Genomic DNA, 15,910 nt, shown 5'->3' with positions numbered 1-15,910 from the left:
ACAGTTTGTAACAAAGTCCTGCCCTGATAAGTAGGTGTTACGTAGAATCAGAAAGTGATAAGACATTCTCTCACGTCTTAATCCATGCTCCATTTAACTAGTACTTCTACTTAGGGTTATTGCTTGGCACAGTAAAAGTGTAGTGGTGGAAATGAGATATGACCTAACCCAGACTATCAAATATTACTGGGGAAACTTTTAAGGGAAATAATTATAATTTTGAAAACTATCAAATAGCAGCTATGCAGTGCTTTGAGATTTAGATATAGGTTAAAGCCACTCTTTAGATTAAATCATGATTTGTCTTTTACACTTGGAAAGCAAATGAACGTTTGCCCCTTGGCTCTCTGTGCAGTGAGTGACCACCTGGGTACCTGGAGGTGATCCTGTAACCATGTATCGTTCTGCAGATAGAATCCTCTGTACCACGAAATGTTTGGCCTCTTACATTTCATTTTGGATTGGCGAGGCAACTGGAATAGGAGTTCCTTGGAACTGGTTTGTTATATGTTAGTAGTACATTGGTACACACTGCGTTGGGAAGACTAATGACAGCCTTGGGGTGTCATACCTTGATGGTCTAAAGATTAGCTTCAAGTCATTGAATTTGTACAGTCATTTACTTAAAGTGATTATTGCTTGTAAATTATTGTTATTTTAAGAGAAGCTTTTCTCTCGTTGCCTGGATCAACGACTTGTAATAAGTTCTGTATTGAAGAGTCATTGCTTCCTAATTACCTGTGTATTTTCAGCGCAGGCTGGATCTATTTTATCCTGGGGTGTGATGGGTGTGGTCTCTGATTGTCTGGCCAGAGTCTAAATAGCATTGTCCAAATAGCATTAACCCTAACACAGGAAGAGCTCAAGGATGCCACCCCCCATCCCACCCAAGGCGAGCAATTGTTCCCTTTTTTCTCAAGCATTTATGTGGCCTCCTCTAGGGAAGAGGCAACAAGTAGATTGTGGTTAAGACCCAGGTTCTGGAGCCAAACAAACCTGGGCCAGCCAGGAACAAACTTTGTAAGTTTAGGCAAACGGTTCAACTTCCCTGCCTCAGTTTCATCATGTGCAAATTGGATGTAGGAACAGGTTACTGTGAAGGTGAAGGGCCACTCTGTCTATAAAACGCTGAACGGTCATTATTAGTTATTGTTAACTGACAGAACTGGTGGTAAATCCGGGTACTAAAACTGGCCTTGCCTGTACAATTTTTTATTTTAAATTAATATTATTTTTTAGAACAGTTTTAGGTTTACAGAAAAATTGAGCAAAGAGAACTGAGATTTCCCACATTCTCTTCTTTCCCACCCACAGTTTCTCTTATTATTAACATCTTCCACTATTTTTTATAATCAATGAGCCAATATCGATTCATTATTATAAACTAAAGTCTATAGTTTACATTAAGGTTCGCTCCTTGTGTTGTACATTCTGTGGGTTTTGATGATGGATAATGTCATGTGTCCAACATGTTCGCATCATACAGAATAGTTTCACTGCCCTAGAAACCTTCTCTGTTCCACCTATTCATCCCTCCCCTCCCCCAACCCCTGGCAATCACTGATCTTTGTTTTTTCAATTTGTTTTATTGAAGTATAGTTGATTTACAATGTTGTGTTAATTTCTGCTGCATAGCAAAGTTATTCAGGTATACAAATATATACATTCTTTTTCATACTCTTTTCCATTATGGTTATCATGGGATATTGAATATAGTTCCGTGTGCTACACAGTAGGACCGTGTTATCTGTTCTATATATACTAGTTTGCATCTGCTAGCCCCAAACTCCCAATCCATCCCTCCCCCCACCCCCCTTCCCCTTTGGCAACCACAAGTCTGTTCTCTATGTCTGAATCACTGATCTTTTTACTGTCCCCAGAGTTTTGCCTTTTCCAGAATGTCGTATAGTTGGAATCATGCAGTATGATGATTGGCTTTTTCACTTAGTAACTTGCATTGACCTTTTCAGATTGGCTTCTTTCACTTAGTAACTTGCATTGACGTTTCCTTCATGTCATGTCTGGCTTGATAGCTCATTTCTTTTCATCTCCGAGTAATATTCCGTTTTCTGGCCACATTTTGTTTACCCATTCACCTCTTGTTTTCCATGGTATTTGAACTGCTTCCTTCCCTCTGTCACCCACTCCTGGGAGCCGATGGAGGAGGAGATTGCAGCTTACACATCACTGTAGCCTTAGAATCTGGGACAAGACTGGCTAAGTAGTAGGTCTGCAATAAATGTTTGTTTAAATAAGAAAAGTGGAAAGAAAGGACTTTTAAATCGGCTACAATAGCATTCGTTTTGGAGGGTGCCGCTAAGTGGCAGGTCTTCAAAGGGCTGTCGGAAATGATGTCAGGCCTTGGCTGGTTTTATTCTTGGGAACCTGGAGGGTCTGGTGCTGAGTCTTCAGGGCAGCGACACACGCCCTGAGGAGGGACAGGCCAGCGGGCACAGCAGCCGGACACATATTTTCCACTGGCCCAGCAACGGCTGCTGTCGGGGGCTCCCCTGTGCTCCCCGGAAAGTGGCCTGGCAGTTACTGTCACATCTTTGCTTAGAGAGGAGTGAGTGTGGTCAGGGGGTATGGAGACTAAGTGGCCTTTGAGGTGATAAATTGCAGTTCCCTGGGGATCCGTATAAATACATCATTAAACCATGGAGTGACTATGACTCAAAGCATCGCTATAAAGTGTTCATTATTTAATGGCTGCTGCAGAAGAAGTTTTAGAATTTTCCTAGGCGAGGTAAGCAGGGCATAATTCACGTCGTAGGCGGGAGGTTATTCTTAAAATCAACATTATAAACATGAAAGTAGAGAAAAGAATAAATTACTGGGCTTCCCTGGTGTTGCAGTGGTTAAGAATCCGCCTGCCAACGCAGGGGACCCAGGTTCGAGCCCTGGTCCAGGAAGATCCCAAATGCCGCAGAGCAACTAAGCCCGTGGGCCACAACTACCGAGCCTGCGCTCTAGAGCCCGCGAGCCACAACTACTGAAGCCTGTGTGCCACAACTCCTGAAGCCCATGTGCCTAGAGCCCGTGCTCCACAAGAGAAGCCACTTCAATGAGAAGCCCGCACACCGCAACAAAGACCCAACGCAGCCAAAAATAAATAAATAAACTAAAAAAAAAAAAAGAATAAATTATTATTTGGTGTTGTGCTAACCCACGTGAAACCCTGGCCTGGAACTTTTTTTTTTAACAGAGGAAAAATGTTTCTTCCATGAACTTGTGTCTATAGAGAAACTGTTACTTAAGAAGAGGAAAAGATTTGATATATAATCATTCTTCTTATTGTTTTTTTAATTAAAAAGCAGAGGATCAGAGGCCTGTCCTGTGGCATGAGGGGAGGCCTGCCCTTGAATCACCCCTGACCCATCTGGGAGGTTCACAATAGCTAAGGTTTCATGTGGCGAAAGCTTGAGGGGACTTTGGGGAATTAGCCAGTTATGGACTGTATTGTTTTACTCATCTCCTGTTGGCCCTGCTGGTGAGGGAGGGATTCCACCCGAGGAATGGGGATGGCCAGCACACAGCCTAGAGGAGGACACCACAGGCCATGCTGGACCACATGGGGCCGAGCTCAGAAGAGGCTGACCCAGCAGGGGCTGCAGGAGGTGGGCTGGGTACTCACAAGAGGGTGAGGTGCCCCTGGGTCCCGTGGGAGGATGTGATTGACTCGTTTGAATCATTCCCTGGCCTGGCTGGGGGCTGACACCCACTACTCAGCTGTGCGCAGGAGCCTGCCTGGTCCCGTGACAAGGGTCACGCACTAGAGGATCTTTTCTGCAGGAGCAGGGTGGGGAGGGGAACTTGACCTTAGCCTATCCAAGGCCCTCTTGGTCTCAGATGTCAAGACAGCACATAATACAGTACTTAATTTTAGGTCTTATACCGCGTGTGTATAGGTGAGGGGTGTCAAAGGGAGAGTGTCAGGCTGATATTAATTAATTAAACATAATTAAATTAGCAGCCAAAGTAACCAGTTTACCTTTTCCCCCTTATTCATGGCAGCCCACGTTTCAGGCACAGTTCAGTTCCTATTCTCTGAGTCACTGTCTCTGAGTTTCATCACGGAGAAGTCATAAAAGGCACACACCTCGCTTGCTAGAGCAAATGAAAAGACCCAGAGAGACACTTCACACCCGTGGCAGGTGATTCAGGGGCAGTGAGTGTTTGCTGCACCAGACATGAAATGCGAAGTTCTGTTTTATACGTGGGCACTGGACACCATATCTAAAAGCAAGTATGTGGACTTGGGCCACAGAGCACAGAATGATTTCTTTCTACAGAGTGCATATGGAATTTTCATTTGTTTTTAATAACGTATTTCATCCTCTGGTGGGATTTTTCATATACCAGTAGGCATTCTCCAAAGGCACAAAGAACGATATTTACTTGTCATCATGTGGGACGGGGGTGGGGTGGGCTTTGACGGTTTCCTTCATGGAGTGCCGTGTGGCTAATTTGTTCCGTCATGTCCAAGGCGCAGAGGATAAGAAGGGTCATTTATTGTGACTGAGGGACTTTTAGACTAGCATGACATTGCCAACGCGTATATCTTGATGGCTAACTTTAATTTTTATTCTTAGGCATTGCTGTATGTTATTCCAGGAGTGAGATATGGGTGACCTTGCTGCGTCTGAATTCTCAGATTTTGCTGAAGAGCAAAAGGTGTGTTCTAGATTTTCTTTACAGAGGCGCTGGAGACCGAAACTCTTGTTCCTGATTCGGGTCCTTGTTCTTAATGTCTGAGAGCCCATTGACTCCCCAGCGGGCTTCTCTGTTCCCTGAGAATAAATATTAGAGCCCCTGATCTGTCTCTTTCTTGCTTGGGGGGTTAGTGTGTGCACTCCACAAGGGAAGGAAGGAGAGACTGTCTTCACTGAGTTAAAGTTGCTTGTGCTTTTCCCTATTTCCAGCCAGCTGTTAGGAATTCTGCGGCCCTCAGCCCTGCCTGCCTTGGCATTACCACGCGTGTGCTGAGGATATTGATCCAGTGTGGGCAAAGGCAAGATTTAGGCCAGTTGTTAAAATCCCGATGAGGTTAATGCACGCTGAGCATGGATTTACATTCTACCTTGAGAGTCATTAAAAATGAAAATGCTATGCTGAGCTATTCTATCTTGGCTTTGCATTTGAGAAAAACCTCTAAATAAAAGCGACTAAGAAAGTGTGAATAGCTTGGAAGTCCCTTCATATTCATTATAGTTTTGTGTGTGTGTGTGTGTGTGGCAAAGAATTTCCAATGCCCAGTTGTAATTGGTGACCTGCAGTCAGCCCCCAGGGTGGGCATTATTACTCCCTGTGACCTCTCAGGCATACACCTAACCCAGGCAGGCAGAAAATGAGAATGTTTTATGTCAGTAAATTAAATCTGTCCCAGGCAGATCAGCCGATTATGCCTGATGACAAGCCTTAGTTGGTGCTTCCTGTCAATAATAATATTGTAGGTATGTAGTGGGATGGGAGGGGGTGATGTGTGTCAGTATCTCTATAATAGACTTCTCTCCAAGATGCAAGTATCCAGCGATGTGTTTGGCAGATAATAGGTTCAGTTTTATGAGCTTTATTGTTATCTTGGTGATGTGCTGATGCCTGAAATCTCAGTCTGGGCAAAGCTGTAGTAACTGGAATTGCCCGAGGTTATAGATTGCTAAATGTAATTATTCAACCCTGTGTCGACAGGTGACTTCAGAAATATAGAGATGCTAATCCTGTCTCTGCAGAGTTTGGTGGAGATTGCTGCTCAAATAAATAAAATATTACATTTATACTGAGATCATGTAAATGATCTTCTAAGGAACAGTCCCATTAATGGAAAGAAAGCATGTTGCATTAAAGGTCAGGTGTATTGCTTTTAAAATATCTGAGACAAGAGAAGAATAATTTAACAAGCATTTATCGAGAACATTTTTTGGATGTCATTTTTTGGGGTTACTGGTGAGCACTGAAATATTTGAAATCCCAGTTGCTGATTTCATGGGCTTTAATGAAATGACTGAAAAAAACACACATGTACACAGAAAATCCTGTGATCAAATGTAAACCTCATATAAACAAAGCGTGTTAGTTTAAGAGACTAGACATTAATGTCAAAAATTTATTTTAAATTCTGGGGGTCATTAGAGGGAGCCAAACGCATCCAGCGCTGGGGGTATCCAGCCATCTAAACCCTCCCTTAACAAAACTGGGGTGTCTCCGCAGGTCGGTAACATGGGGCACCTGCCGAGGCTCACAGTATGGCCACTGTATTGAAATCTTCATTATGATTTTTGTAATTTGAAATTTCCATGCTTTTCCAACAGGATTGCTAGATTTAGCAAATAAAAATGTAGGACACCTGTTAAAACTGAATTTCAGCTCAACAATGAATACTTTTTTTTTTTCCTTTTAATAGACCTTAAGAGCAGTTTTAGGCTCACAGCACAATGGAGCAGAAAGTGTAGAGAGTTCCCGTTTACTTCCTTCCCCCACTCGTGCACAGCTTCCTCCATAATCAGCACTCTTCCCAGAGCGGGGCATTTGTTAACCAAGGATGCACGACATGGACACATCATCACCACCCAAAGGCCACCGTTCACCTTAGGGCTCACTCTTGGTGTGGTGCATTCTATGGGGTTTGACAAATGTATAATGACATGTATCCACAATTTTAGTGTCATTCAGAGTCCTTTCATTGCCCTAAAAGTCCTCTGTGCTCCATCCCTCTTCTCCCGAAACTCCTAGGAACCAGTGATCGTTTCATTGTCTCCGTAGTTTTGCCTTTTCTAGAATGTCACATATTTGGAATCATACGGTACGTAGCCTTTTCAGATTGGCGTCCTTCACTTAGAAGTATGCATTTAAGGTTCCTCCATGTCTTTTCATGGCTTGATAGCTCATTTCTTTTTATTGCTGAATAATACTCCATTGTCTGGATGTACTGGTTTATTTATCCATTCATGTGCCGAAGGACATCTTGGTTGCTTCCAAGTTTTGGCAATTATGAATAAAGCTGCCATAAATATCCATGTGCAGATTTTTGTGTGGACATGTTTTCAGCAACTTTGAATAAATGCCAAGGAGTGTAATTACTGGATGATATGGTAGGAGTATGTTTAGTTTTACAAGAATAGTTTTTTTTTTTTTTTAGTATAAATATGTCCCCAATATTGCAGAGCAGCTCTACTTTTCAAAGATGGAGGGCTTCATGCAGGGCAGTGGACACAGAGGTCACATTTTTTTTTTTTAATAAATTTATTTATTTTATTTATTTATTTTTGGCTGCGTTGGGTCTTCGTTGCTGCGCACGGGCTTTCTCTAGTTGCAGTGAGCGGGGGCCCCTCTTTGTTGTGGTGCATGGGCTTCTCATTGCGGTGGCTTCTCTTGTTGCGGAGCACGGGCTCTAGGCGCGCGGGCTTCAGTAGTTGCAGCACGTGGGCTCAGTAGCTGTGGCACACGGGCTCAGTTGCTCCGCGGCATGTAGGATCTTCCCGGACCAGGACTCGAACCCGTGTCCCCTGCATTGGCAGGCAGATTCTCAACCACTGCGCCACCAGGGAAGCTGGGCACTATTTTTAAAAATTAATTTCTATTGGAGTATAGTTGCTGTACAATGCTGTGTTAGTTTCTACTGTACAGCAAGATGAATCAGTTATACATATACACGTATCCCCTCTTTTTGGATTTCTTTCTGTTTTGATTATGAGGCTGTGCCTGACCCCCACAGAGCCTCTCACTGGGCTTGGACTTGGGACTGTGGGCTGAAGACGCTCCCCCGTGAAATGCTCGCTCTTCACCCAGGCCTCTCATGCCTTTCAGCCTTCTGGCTGCCGAGGCCTCGTTCCTGCTGCGCCTAAGTCATCTTGCTGTCCCGATCTCCCCAGAGATTTCTCAGGGTGGGCGGCGGGCTTTCGGAAGTGAGACCTGAGGCTCGGGAGGCATCAGGCCTTCTCTGCAGAGCTGTTTTAGGTTGAAAAGGAAAAGCAGCTGTCCCAGTGTGAAGACGATTGGTGGACAGCCTTCGGTGCTGCAGAGATCTGGGTGAGCCTTTCCGCCTAAGAAGGCACGGAGGCCCTGCAGCCGTGCCCCCAGCTCTGGGGCCCAGCACAGTTACCTGCGGAGCTGCTGGTCCCAGGGCCAGGCCTCACCCCAGGCCTGCTGGATCGGGGTGGGGAGGTGGATATAGCAAAGCGCTGTGTGCAGCTGCTCCCAGCCTGAGAGGGACTCCCGGAAGGGGGCGGGGCGGGGCTGTAAGGTGGGGACTTTCTTGTCCTGGGATCTGCCAGGGCCCGCGAGGTGCCACAGTCAGCAGAGGGGACAGGCCTTCAGTGGTGAGGGGGTGAGCTGGCCCAGAGCACACCCTTGCAGAGGGCAGCTTGCCAGGTCACCCTGCAGCTGTACTGCTCCCTTTTCACAGTGGCTGAGACACCGCTTGACTTCAGGTCTGCAGGACGTGCCGCAGCAACATTCCTGGCCGCCAGGGGACCCTGGCACCCAACAGGGGGCAGCTGTGGGCAGTGAGGTGCAGGGCCGTGCTCTGTGAATCCCGCCTGAGGGGCAGCAGAGTGGACAGTGCTGGAATGCTGAAAGGCGGCCTGGGGAATCCACTGATTATTCCGCAGTGACCTCCCCCTGTGGAAAATCTAAGCTCCCTAAAATTCTAAGAGTCAGTTGGTAAAATAGGACATAACATCTGTATTTTTATTTCCATGGGACGTGATGAGGTTGGCTGAGCTGAGGGGCTTCAGAGAACGGACGCAAGAGGGCGCCACCCGGGAGACGTCCTGCTCATCCCTGAAGTGCCTGGACTCGGGAAATAGACCAAAGCCAAACTTCCCACCTTGTCAGCGTCCTGAGAGCAAAGCTGCCACCCTGGTCAAGCTCATGAGCCGGGTTTATAAGGCCCAAGTTTTATGAAATTAGGATGCCAGGTGACTAACCGTGGAAACATAGAAACTTAAAAGATTTATAAGCAAGCATGGATTCGGAGCGGAGGGACTTAGAGGCTTTGAATGTTTGTCACCAACATTTCCACGAAAGGGGTTGCTTTGCTGGGGATAGACTTTTCTCTGGGACTCTCCTGGGATGGGTGCCATCCTTGCAAGCCCTTTTCTGCAAGACGTTGTTCTGTGCTTCCAGGGCAGACAACCCACCATTTGGATTTAAAAAGCTAAATGTATCATTAGGGTAATGTCTAGTCGTGCAGTCTGTGAACAATTCTTTTCCAACTTCATTTATGTGCTCTGATCTACCGTTGTGTTTATACTTTGATTTCGGAAGCAGTTCTCCCATTCTCATCTCAAAATATTTCGGCCTCATCTCAACGGAAATACAAGGCTTTTAAAAAACAAAGAAATGTGTTAGTGATCATGAATGATTGTGATGTGATCATCTGATGATTAAACACCTGACGATCACCTATAATCAAGTGAATTCAATTCATTGTCTGTCCGGCTGCTATAACAAAAATACCACAGACTGGTGGCTTAAACAGCAGACATTTATTTCTCAAAATTCTGTAGGCTGAATGTCCAAGATGAAGGCATCTGAAAATTCAGTGTCTGGTGAGGACCGTCTTCCTGGTTCTTGGTAGATGCAGTCTTCTCCTTGTGTCCTTACATGATGGAAGGGGCAAGAGAGAACTCTCTGGGGTCTCTTTTATAAGGACAATAATCCCATTCATGAGGGCTCCACCTTCATGACCTAATCACCTTCCTAAAGTCCCCACCTCTTTATACCATCACATCAGGGATTAGATTTTAATATATGAATTTGGGGAGGACACAAACATTCAGTCCACAGCAACACATGAATAGATAAAATACAGAAAGCTAAGAAAGCAATTTTCATGGACCTGGGTTCAATTCGATACAACAGCCATTTGTTGGAGTCCTACTGTGTGTCAGGTCCAGGGACTTGTTATTGGATCAACATGAGTGAATGAAATGTTCTTATCTGTAACGTGGGTAGAGGGGAATTGGATGAATTACAAATAATTTTAACTAAACGATTGAAGGCAATTGAATTTTTTTTAAAAATTAATTAATTAATTAATTATTTTTTTGGCTGTGTTGGGTCTTTGTTTCCGTGCGAGGGCTTTTCTCCAGCTTCGGCGAGTGGGGACCACTCTTCATCGCGGTGCGCGGGCCTGTCACCATTGCGGCCTCTCTTGTTGCGGAGCACAGGCTCCACACGCGCAGGCTCAGTAGTTGTGGCTCACGGGCCTAGTTGCTCCGCGGCATGTGGGATCTTCCCAGACCAGGGCTCGAACCCGTGTCCCCCTGCTTTGGCAGGCAGATTCCCAACCACTGCGCCACCAGGGAAGTCCCCTGAAGGCAATTGAATTTTGTGTAATGGTTGCCTGTATTTTTGTTATAAAATGTTTGCTTATACTTCAAGGCTTTTAAACGGTGATAGATATGGATGTTGACTTGACATTCCAATACTAATAACGATCACAAAAGTGGTCATTGCATTATAGCCAGGAAAGAGATGGCCATACAAAGAAGGAGCCTCTGATGTGTCCCTATACATAGGTTAGAATAGACTGCTTGTTAATGTTTTGTGATTTTTATTTCATTAGTAAAATTGAAAGTACATTGTAAAGCAACTAGCACTTTTATGAAGACATACGTATTTTAATTATTACATACTTTCAAGACCAGAAAAGGGAGTAATCTAAGAAAAGACATGTATCAATAATACGCTGTGGTCTGCATTGAAGATTTAACGTATATTTACTTTGATTTCCCTTAATAAATGTTTAATTTTTATTATTAAAAAATTATCTCAGACCTTTCCACTCTTCCAGAAGAGGAGAAAGAGAACTTTTCAGAATTTGGAGCTAGGGAAATACTTACACTTGCATCCACCTTTGTTATGGAATTTTAATCATACAGCACTGCTGCAAATAAATCTTCTGAAAAGAGAGCAGCTCCAAAAAAATTGCAGCTAGATATGCACCAGATGTTTTTCTAACAGGCAGTTTAACTGGATTATATAAAGCGAGGAGAATGATGGTTTTTAAATCTCCATTTTCCCCAGGTCCGTTTTATTTTATGATTCTATCATCAGATTTCTTTGGCGACACCCAGGCTTCCTGTCTTCTTTTCTGTATTCTTTTCATTTTACACCTGCTTTATTCTTTAATTTGAACTTGAATCACAGTCATCCGTGTCATCTGTTCTTTCCTTTTTCTCCTTTTAGTTCTCTCTCTTCTATATTCTTTCTAAAATATTTTATACACACGTAGCTTTTATTAGAAATAGAACTTTTTATTAGAACTTTAGGTTAGAAATTCTCTAACCTAAAAGTTTTCTTTACTTTAGAATATGATCCAAAAGGTGTCTAGTTGAATGGAAGCAGGGATTTAAAAGGCTGAGATTAAATATGTTAACTTAAACTTTGATATTTGAAAATCAGAAATGATGAGCAGTACAATAAATTTATTTGACGAATAATTTGGCCTCTTTTGCCGGAATTAGAATAAAATTGGCGAGGAAGAAATTTCATCTGTTTTGGTTAATTAACAATTTTCTTGCCAGTGTGTTTTGTATGGATGTGACATTTAGGAATGTCAGAGACATAAATATTGTCATGCTAGAGAGAGATGTCGTGGGAAATACTTTGGTTGCTGTATATGCACTTATTTAGAATTTTAATTCAGCTTCTGGTATGTTTGTTGTATCTGTACATATGTTCAACTCGGTCTTGGTTTTCTATCCTACGGTGTTTAGGGAGCACAACTATCTAAACCTTCCCATCTATTTTTTTTTGTCTTTAATGACACAATACAATTTATTAACTTTATTAAACCTTGACCCTTGAGTAAACATCTTTTTAATATTTTGTGACAAAATGGGAAGTATACATAAAACATTTTTGCTTTATATTGAAGTACGAAGGCTATCATGAGGTTGAATTGTGAGCTGAACTATTGGCTTTTTGCATAGAATACCATTTTTCCTTGAAAGAGCCACTGATACACAACCATACACATCTATGTCTGTTCAGGTTTGTATATTCGACAGACCTTTCCTTAAAAATGTCAATTCAAGAAAACAAACTACTATATTTGTTGCCAAGGATAAAATTGGAAATTTCAGGTAAAAATTTACATTTTTGAAAACTTGTGTCTACCCTGAGCTTGAAAACTTCCCAGTTCTTAAAGATTTTTCTGACGAGCTCAATGGTGATACAAAGGTAACTTTTTGATATTGTGTAGTGAAATGTGTGAACATGTGGAAGATCGGTATAACTCAGTAAACCAATATTTTCTAAAAAGTATCAATGTATAATGTCACAGAATTATGTGTGGTAAGAGAACGATCCAATGTACAAGATAGACCAATCGATTTTAATGTAATAGAGTAAAAATATTTACTTAGACAATTTAAGTTTCCACATTGTAGCTAAATTTAAAAAAACTTCCACTTACTGAGTTTTGGTGTAGTTTCAAAAAAGAAATAATATCCACAATCATCTGAAAATAGCTATGAAAATACTTCTCCTTTTCTTAAGTATATATCTGCATTAAGTCAGATATTTTTCGTATACTTCAGCAAGAGTAACCTCTCAACATATTGAATATAGACCCTTATATGAAAATTCAGCTGCTTCTATTAAGCCAAACATTAAAGATGTTTGCAAAAATGTAAAACATTGCCACTCTTCTCACAATTCTTTTCTTTGGGAAATATAATTATAAATAATTATAAATATAATTATTTATAAAAATATATCATTTTCTTTAAAAAGTAATGGGTTTATCATCATTCACTTAAAATAAATACATACTTTTGAATTTTTCAGTTTTAATGTCTAATATCATAAAAAGTGACAAATGTAACATCCATCACCATTCATAGTTACAAATTTTTTTTCTTGTGGTGCGAACTGTTAAGATCCCCTCTCTTAGCAACTTTTAAATATGTAATACAGTATTATTAACTATAGTCACCATGCCCTGCATTACATCCCCATGATGGATTTATTTTATAACTAGAAGTTTGTACCTTTTGATACTTTTCATTCAGTATGTTTCTTCTTGATGAGGTAGTATATCCTTTAATAATTCTTTCAGACAGGTTTGACTGGGGATGATAAATTCTCTAAGTCTTTGTTAAAACTTTCCATTTATTTTTCTAGGAAAGTAAGCATATTTAAGTAAATACTTTGGTGGTTCTGGAAAATTTCTGTCATTTTCTATGCAGATACACACATATACATACTAACATTTCCCCTATATAAACTATATTTATTATGAAAATAATGCTTGACAGTTAAAAACCAAGAATATGGAAGTCCTTCCCAGAGCTTTATTTATTAATGATTGGGTGTCTGTTCTTCCCAGCTTTTCTCTACGTCCCTAACCGTGGTTCTTACATTTCAGAAGGCATCAGAATCTACAGGGGGGCTTATTAACAGAGATTGCTGAAGCCGATCTCCGCCATTTCTGATTCAGTATGTGGTCGATGGGGACTGGTTGATTTTTAACCACATGCACATAATACTTTGAGCAAATTTCTCCAAAGTTTTTCGGTGTTGCTGATATTGCTGGCCTAGGAATCACACTTGGAGTCCGCTGGTCTATAAAATGCTACAGGTTAAATTGTTTTTTATTCTAATTTCCTTTCCCCAAATCTATCTTAGGGGAAGCATCTAATTAATTTTGCGGTTAAGAGGGTGGCCTTGAAACTGCCTGCCTTGAAATCCTCACTTTGTCAATAAAAACTGTTGCTGTTGTTATTATTATAGAGTAATGTACAAATATGATCAAGTATTACATGCTTGAGGTTAAAAAATCATACGGTACAGAGGCATTTAAAGTGAAGAGCAACTTCCTCCCCTTCTGTATTTCCAGTTCTCAGAGGGAACCATCTTCACCTCAATTAACCCTCTTCTCTGACATTTACCCCTATATATTGCTAATATGTTTAAACTGTTGTTTCTTGATTCGTCACTTTTAGACACATACTTGTTTTGTGAGAGGAATCCTTGAATTAGTAAACCAAACTTCTCTGTCTCCATCCCAGAAGGATTGTATTACTAATTTTAGTTCCTTGATTGATTATTTTTAGACTCTAAGTAGTATTTTACCTTTGTATTTCTTGTTTCATCAATTATAGACCATAGCTCTTGATTCCTCACTTCATGATATGAAGATAATAACATTATTCTTTCAGCTCTTCTCAATTTCTAGCTCTTGTTTTCTGTGATTTCTTCACATAACCTTTCATTTTATTCTATAACCAAAATTGTCCTCTTTTCTTTGTTGAGATTTTGATAAGAACTTGAAAATAGAATAGTTTACTTGATCTCACTATGTGCTTATTGTTCACTAGAGGGCCATGTAGTGTAATGATTGTATTGTCTTTGTTTTTGAACTCTGTTTCACATGGAGTTTCTGTTGACTTTCTTTTAAAAAACTTGACTCTTTGCCTTTATCATAGTCTCATGTTTATTTTTTTTCATATTTATTATTTATTTATTTGGCCGTGTCAGGTCTTAGTTGCAGCATGTGGGATCTTTAGTTGGGGCATGCAGGATCTTTAGGTGCAGCATGTGGATTCTTAGTTGCAGCATGTGTGACCTAGTTCCCTGACCAGGGATTGAACCCGGGCCCCCTGCATTGGGAGTGTGGAGTCTTGGCCACTGGACCATCAGGGAAGTCCCCTCATTCTTAAATAAATCAATATCATACCAACTATTTTGTTAATTTCCCTTTTACCTAAAGGCCTCTCTCTGAGACCTTTATCTTTTTTCTCTGATCTTAGGTGGCTTTTTCCTAGGGCTGCTCCATAACTCTCACCTAGGGACCCCCTTCATAGCTCTCCTCAGTTGGGTCCACTCATTCCTATATCCCCTGATTTCCTCTTTCTCATCCTTTTTCTTGACTTAGTCCTTCCTTTTGCTGATTTACATTCTTAATAAAGTTATTAAGAAGGAAATAAGTATTGTGAGTCCTACCATGTTTAAAAATGTCTCCATTTGGCACTTAAAATCGATTAACTGGTTGACTTCTATAGAAATTTCTGTTAAGAATGACTTTCCCATCAGAAATCTGAAGATGTTGCTACATTGTCATCTGCCATCCAGTACTAGTGATGGGAAATTTAATTCTTTCTCCTTTGTAGGTGATTTTCCTCTATCTTCTGTGGAAGCCTTAATATCTTCTCTTTATTCTCAGTGTTCTAAAAATTATCTGATTAATTTCTTTTTTCTGTTCCTTGTGATCTCCGTTTGGAATCTGTTAGTTTGGTGGAAAACAAACTGGATTTCTTTTTTTATTTTATTGAACAACTGTCATCTCTTCTCTTTGTTCTATTTTTCTATGAGATATTTTAAATTTATCTTCTTCCTGTCCTCCTACTAACATTGTTGGCAATTATATTTTTAATCTCTGAGTCTTTTCTGATTCTCTGATTTTTCCTTATTCATAGCAACTGTTATTATTTGTGGATGGCATATCTCCTAAGAGGTCACCAAATTAGACTTTTAAAAAAAGTTCTATTTCCTGCCTTGTGTCTTTTTCTTTTTTTTTTTTTTTAATCCTGGGATCTTTTCGTTTTGTTTTGTTTTTTTAAACCTTGGTCTTTATGTTGCAGAATTTCCTCAAATGTCTGGTGATGCTTGGTTGCCCATTCATATTTAAGAATGAAGCACTAAGAAACAGACCCCAGAAGGCATGGCTTAGTTTTTGATATATTCTAAAATGCCAAGCTACACATGGCTTTGTTTGGTGCTGTGTCCCCTATGATGGCCTTCCCAATTCTTCTCAACATTATTCCCAATTTCTTTAGGGAAGAGCATCTTTTTCTGTGACTTGTATTATAAAAACAGGCTGCCAAGTGTTTTGAACATGGAAGTTGGGGGTGGAGTGGGGAATCAACATTTATAGGCTGTTTTTATCCCCATATCTCCTACT

At 41.0% G+C, this 15,910-nt stretch overlaps 1 protein-coding gene across 1 annotated transcript in view; it reads left to right on the top strand.

Annotated features, from left to right (window-relative positions):
* Positions 1 to 15,910, top strand: part of LOC309611186 (uncharacterized protein) — a 792,706-nt gene that overhangs the window by 111,479 nt on the left and 665,317 nt on the right. Inside the window, exon 6 of the mRNA XM_082355316.1 lies at positions 4,593 to 4,674. Coding sequence (XP_082211442.1) covers positions 4,593 to 4,674 — 82 coding nt within the window. The remainder of the gene's footprint in view (positions 1 to 4,592; positions 4,675 to 15,910) is intronic.

Source organism: Balaenoptera borealis (genome assembly GCF_965194805.1).
Source record: "Balaenoptera borealis genome assembly, chromosome: 14".
NCBI classification, from domain to species: Eukaryota; Metazoa; Chordata; class Mammalia; order Artiodactyla; family Balaenopteridae; genus Balaenoptera; species Balaenoptera borealis.
The sequence above is the reverse complement of the archived record's forward strand: the minus strand, read 5'-3'. Positions and strand labels throughout refer to the sequence as shown.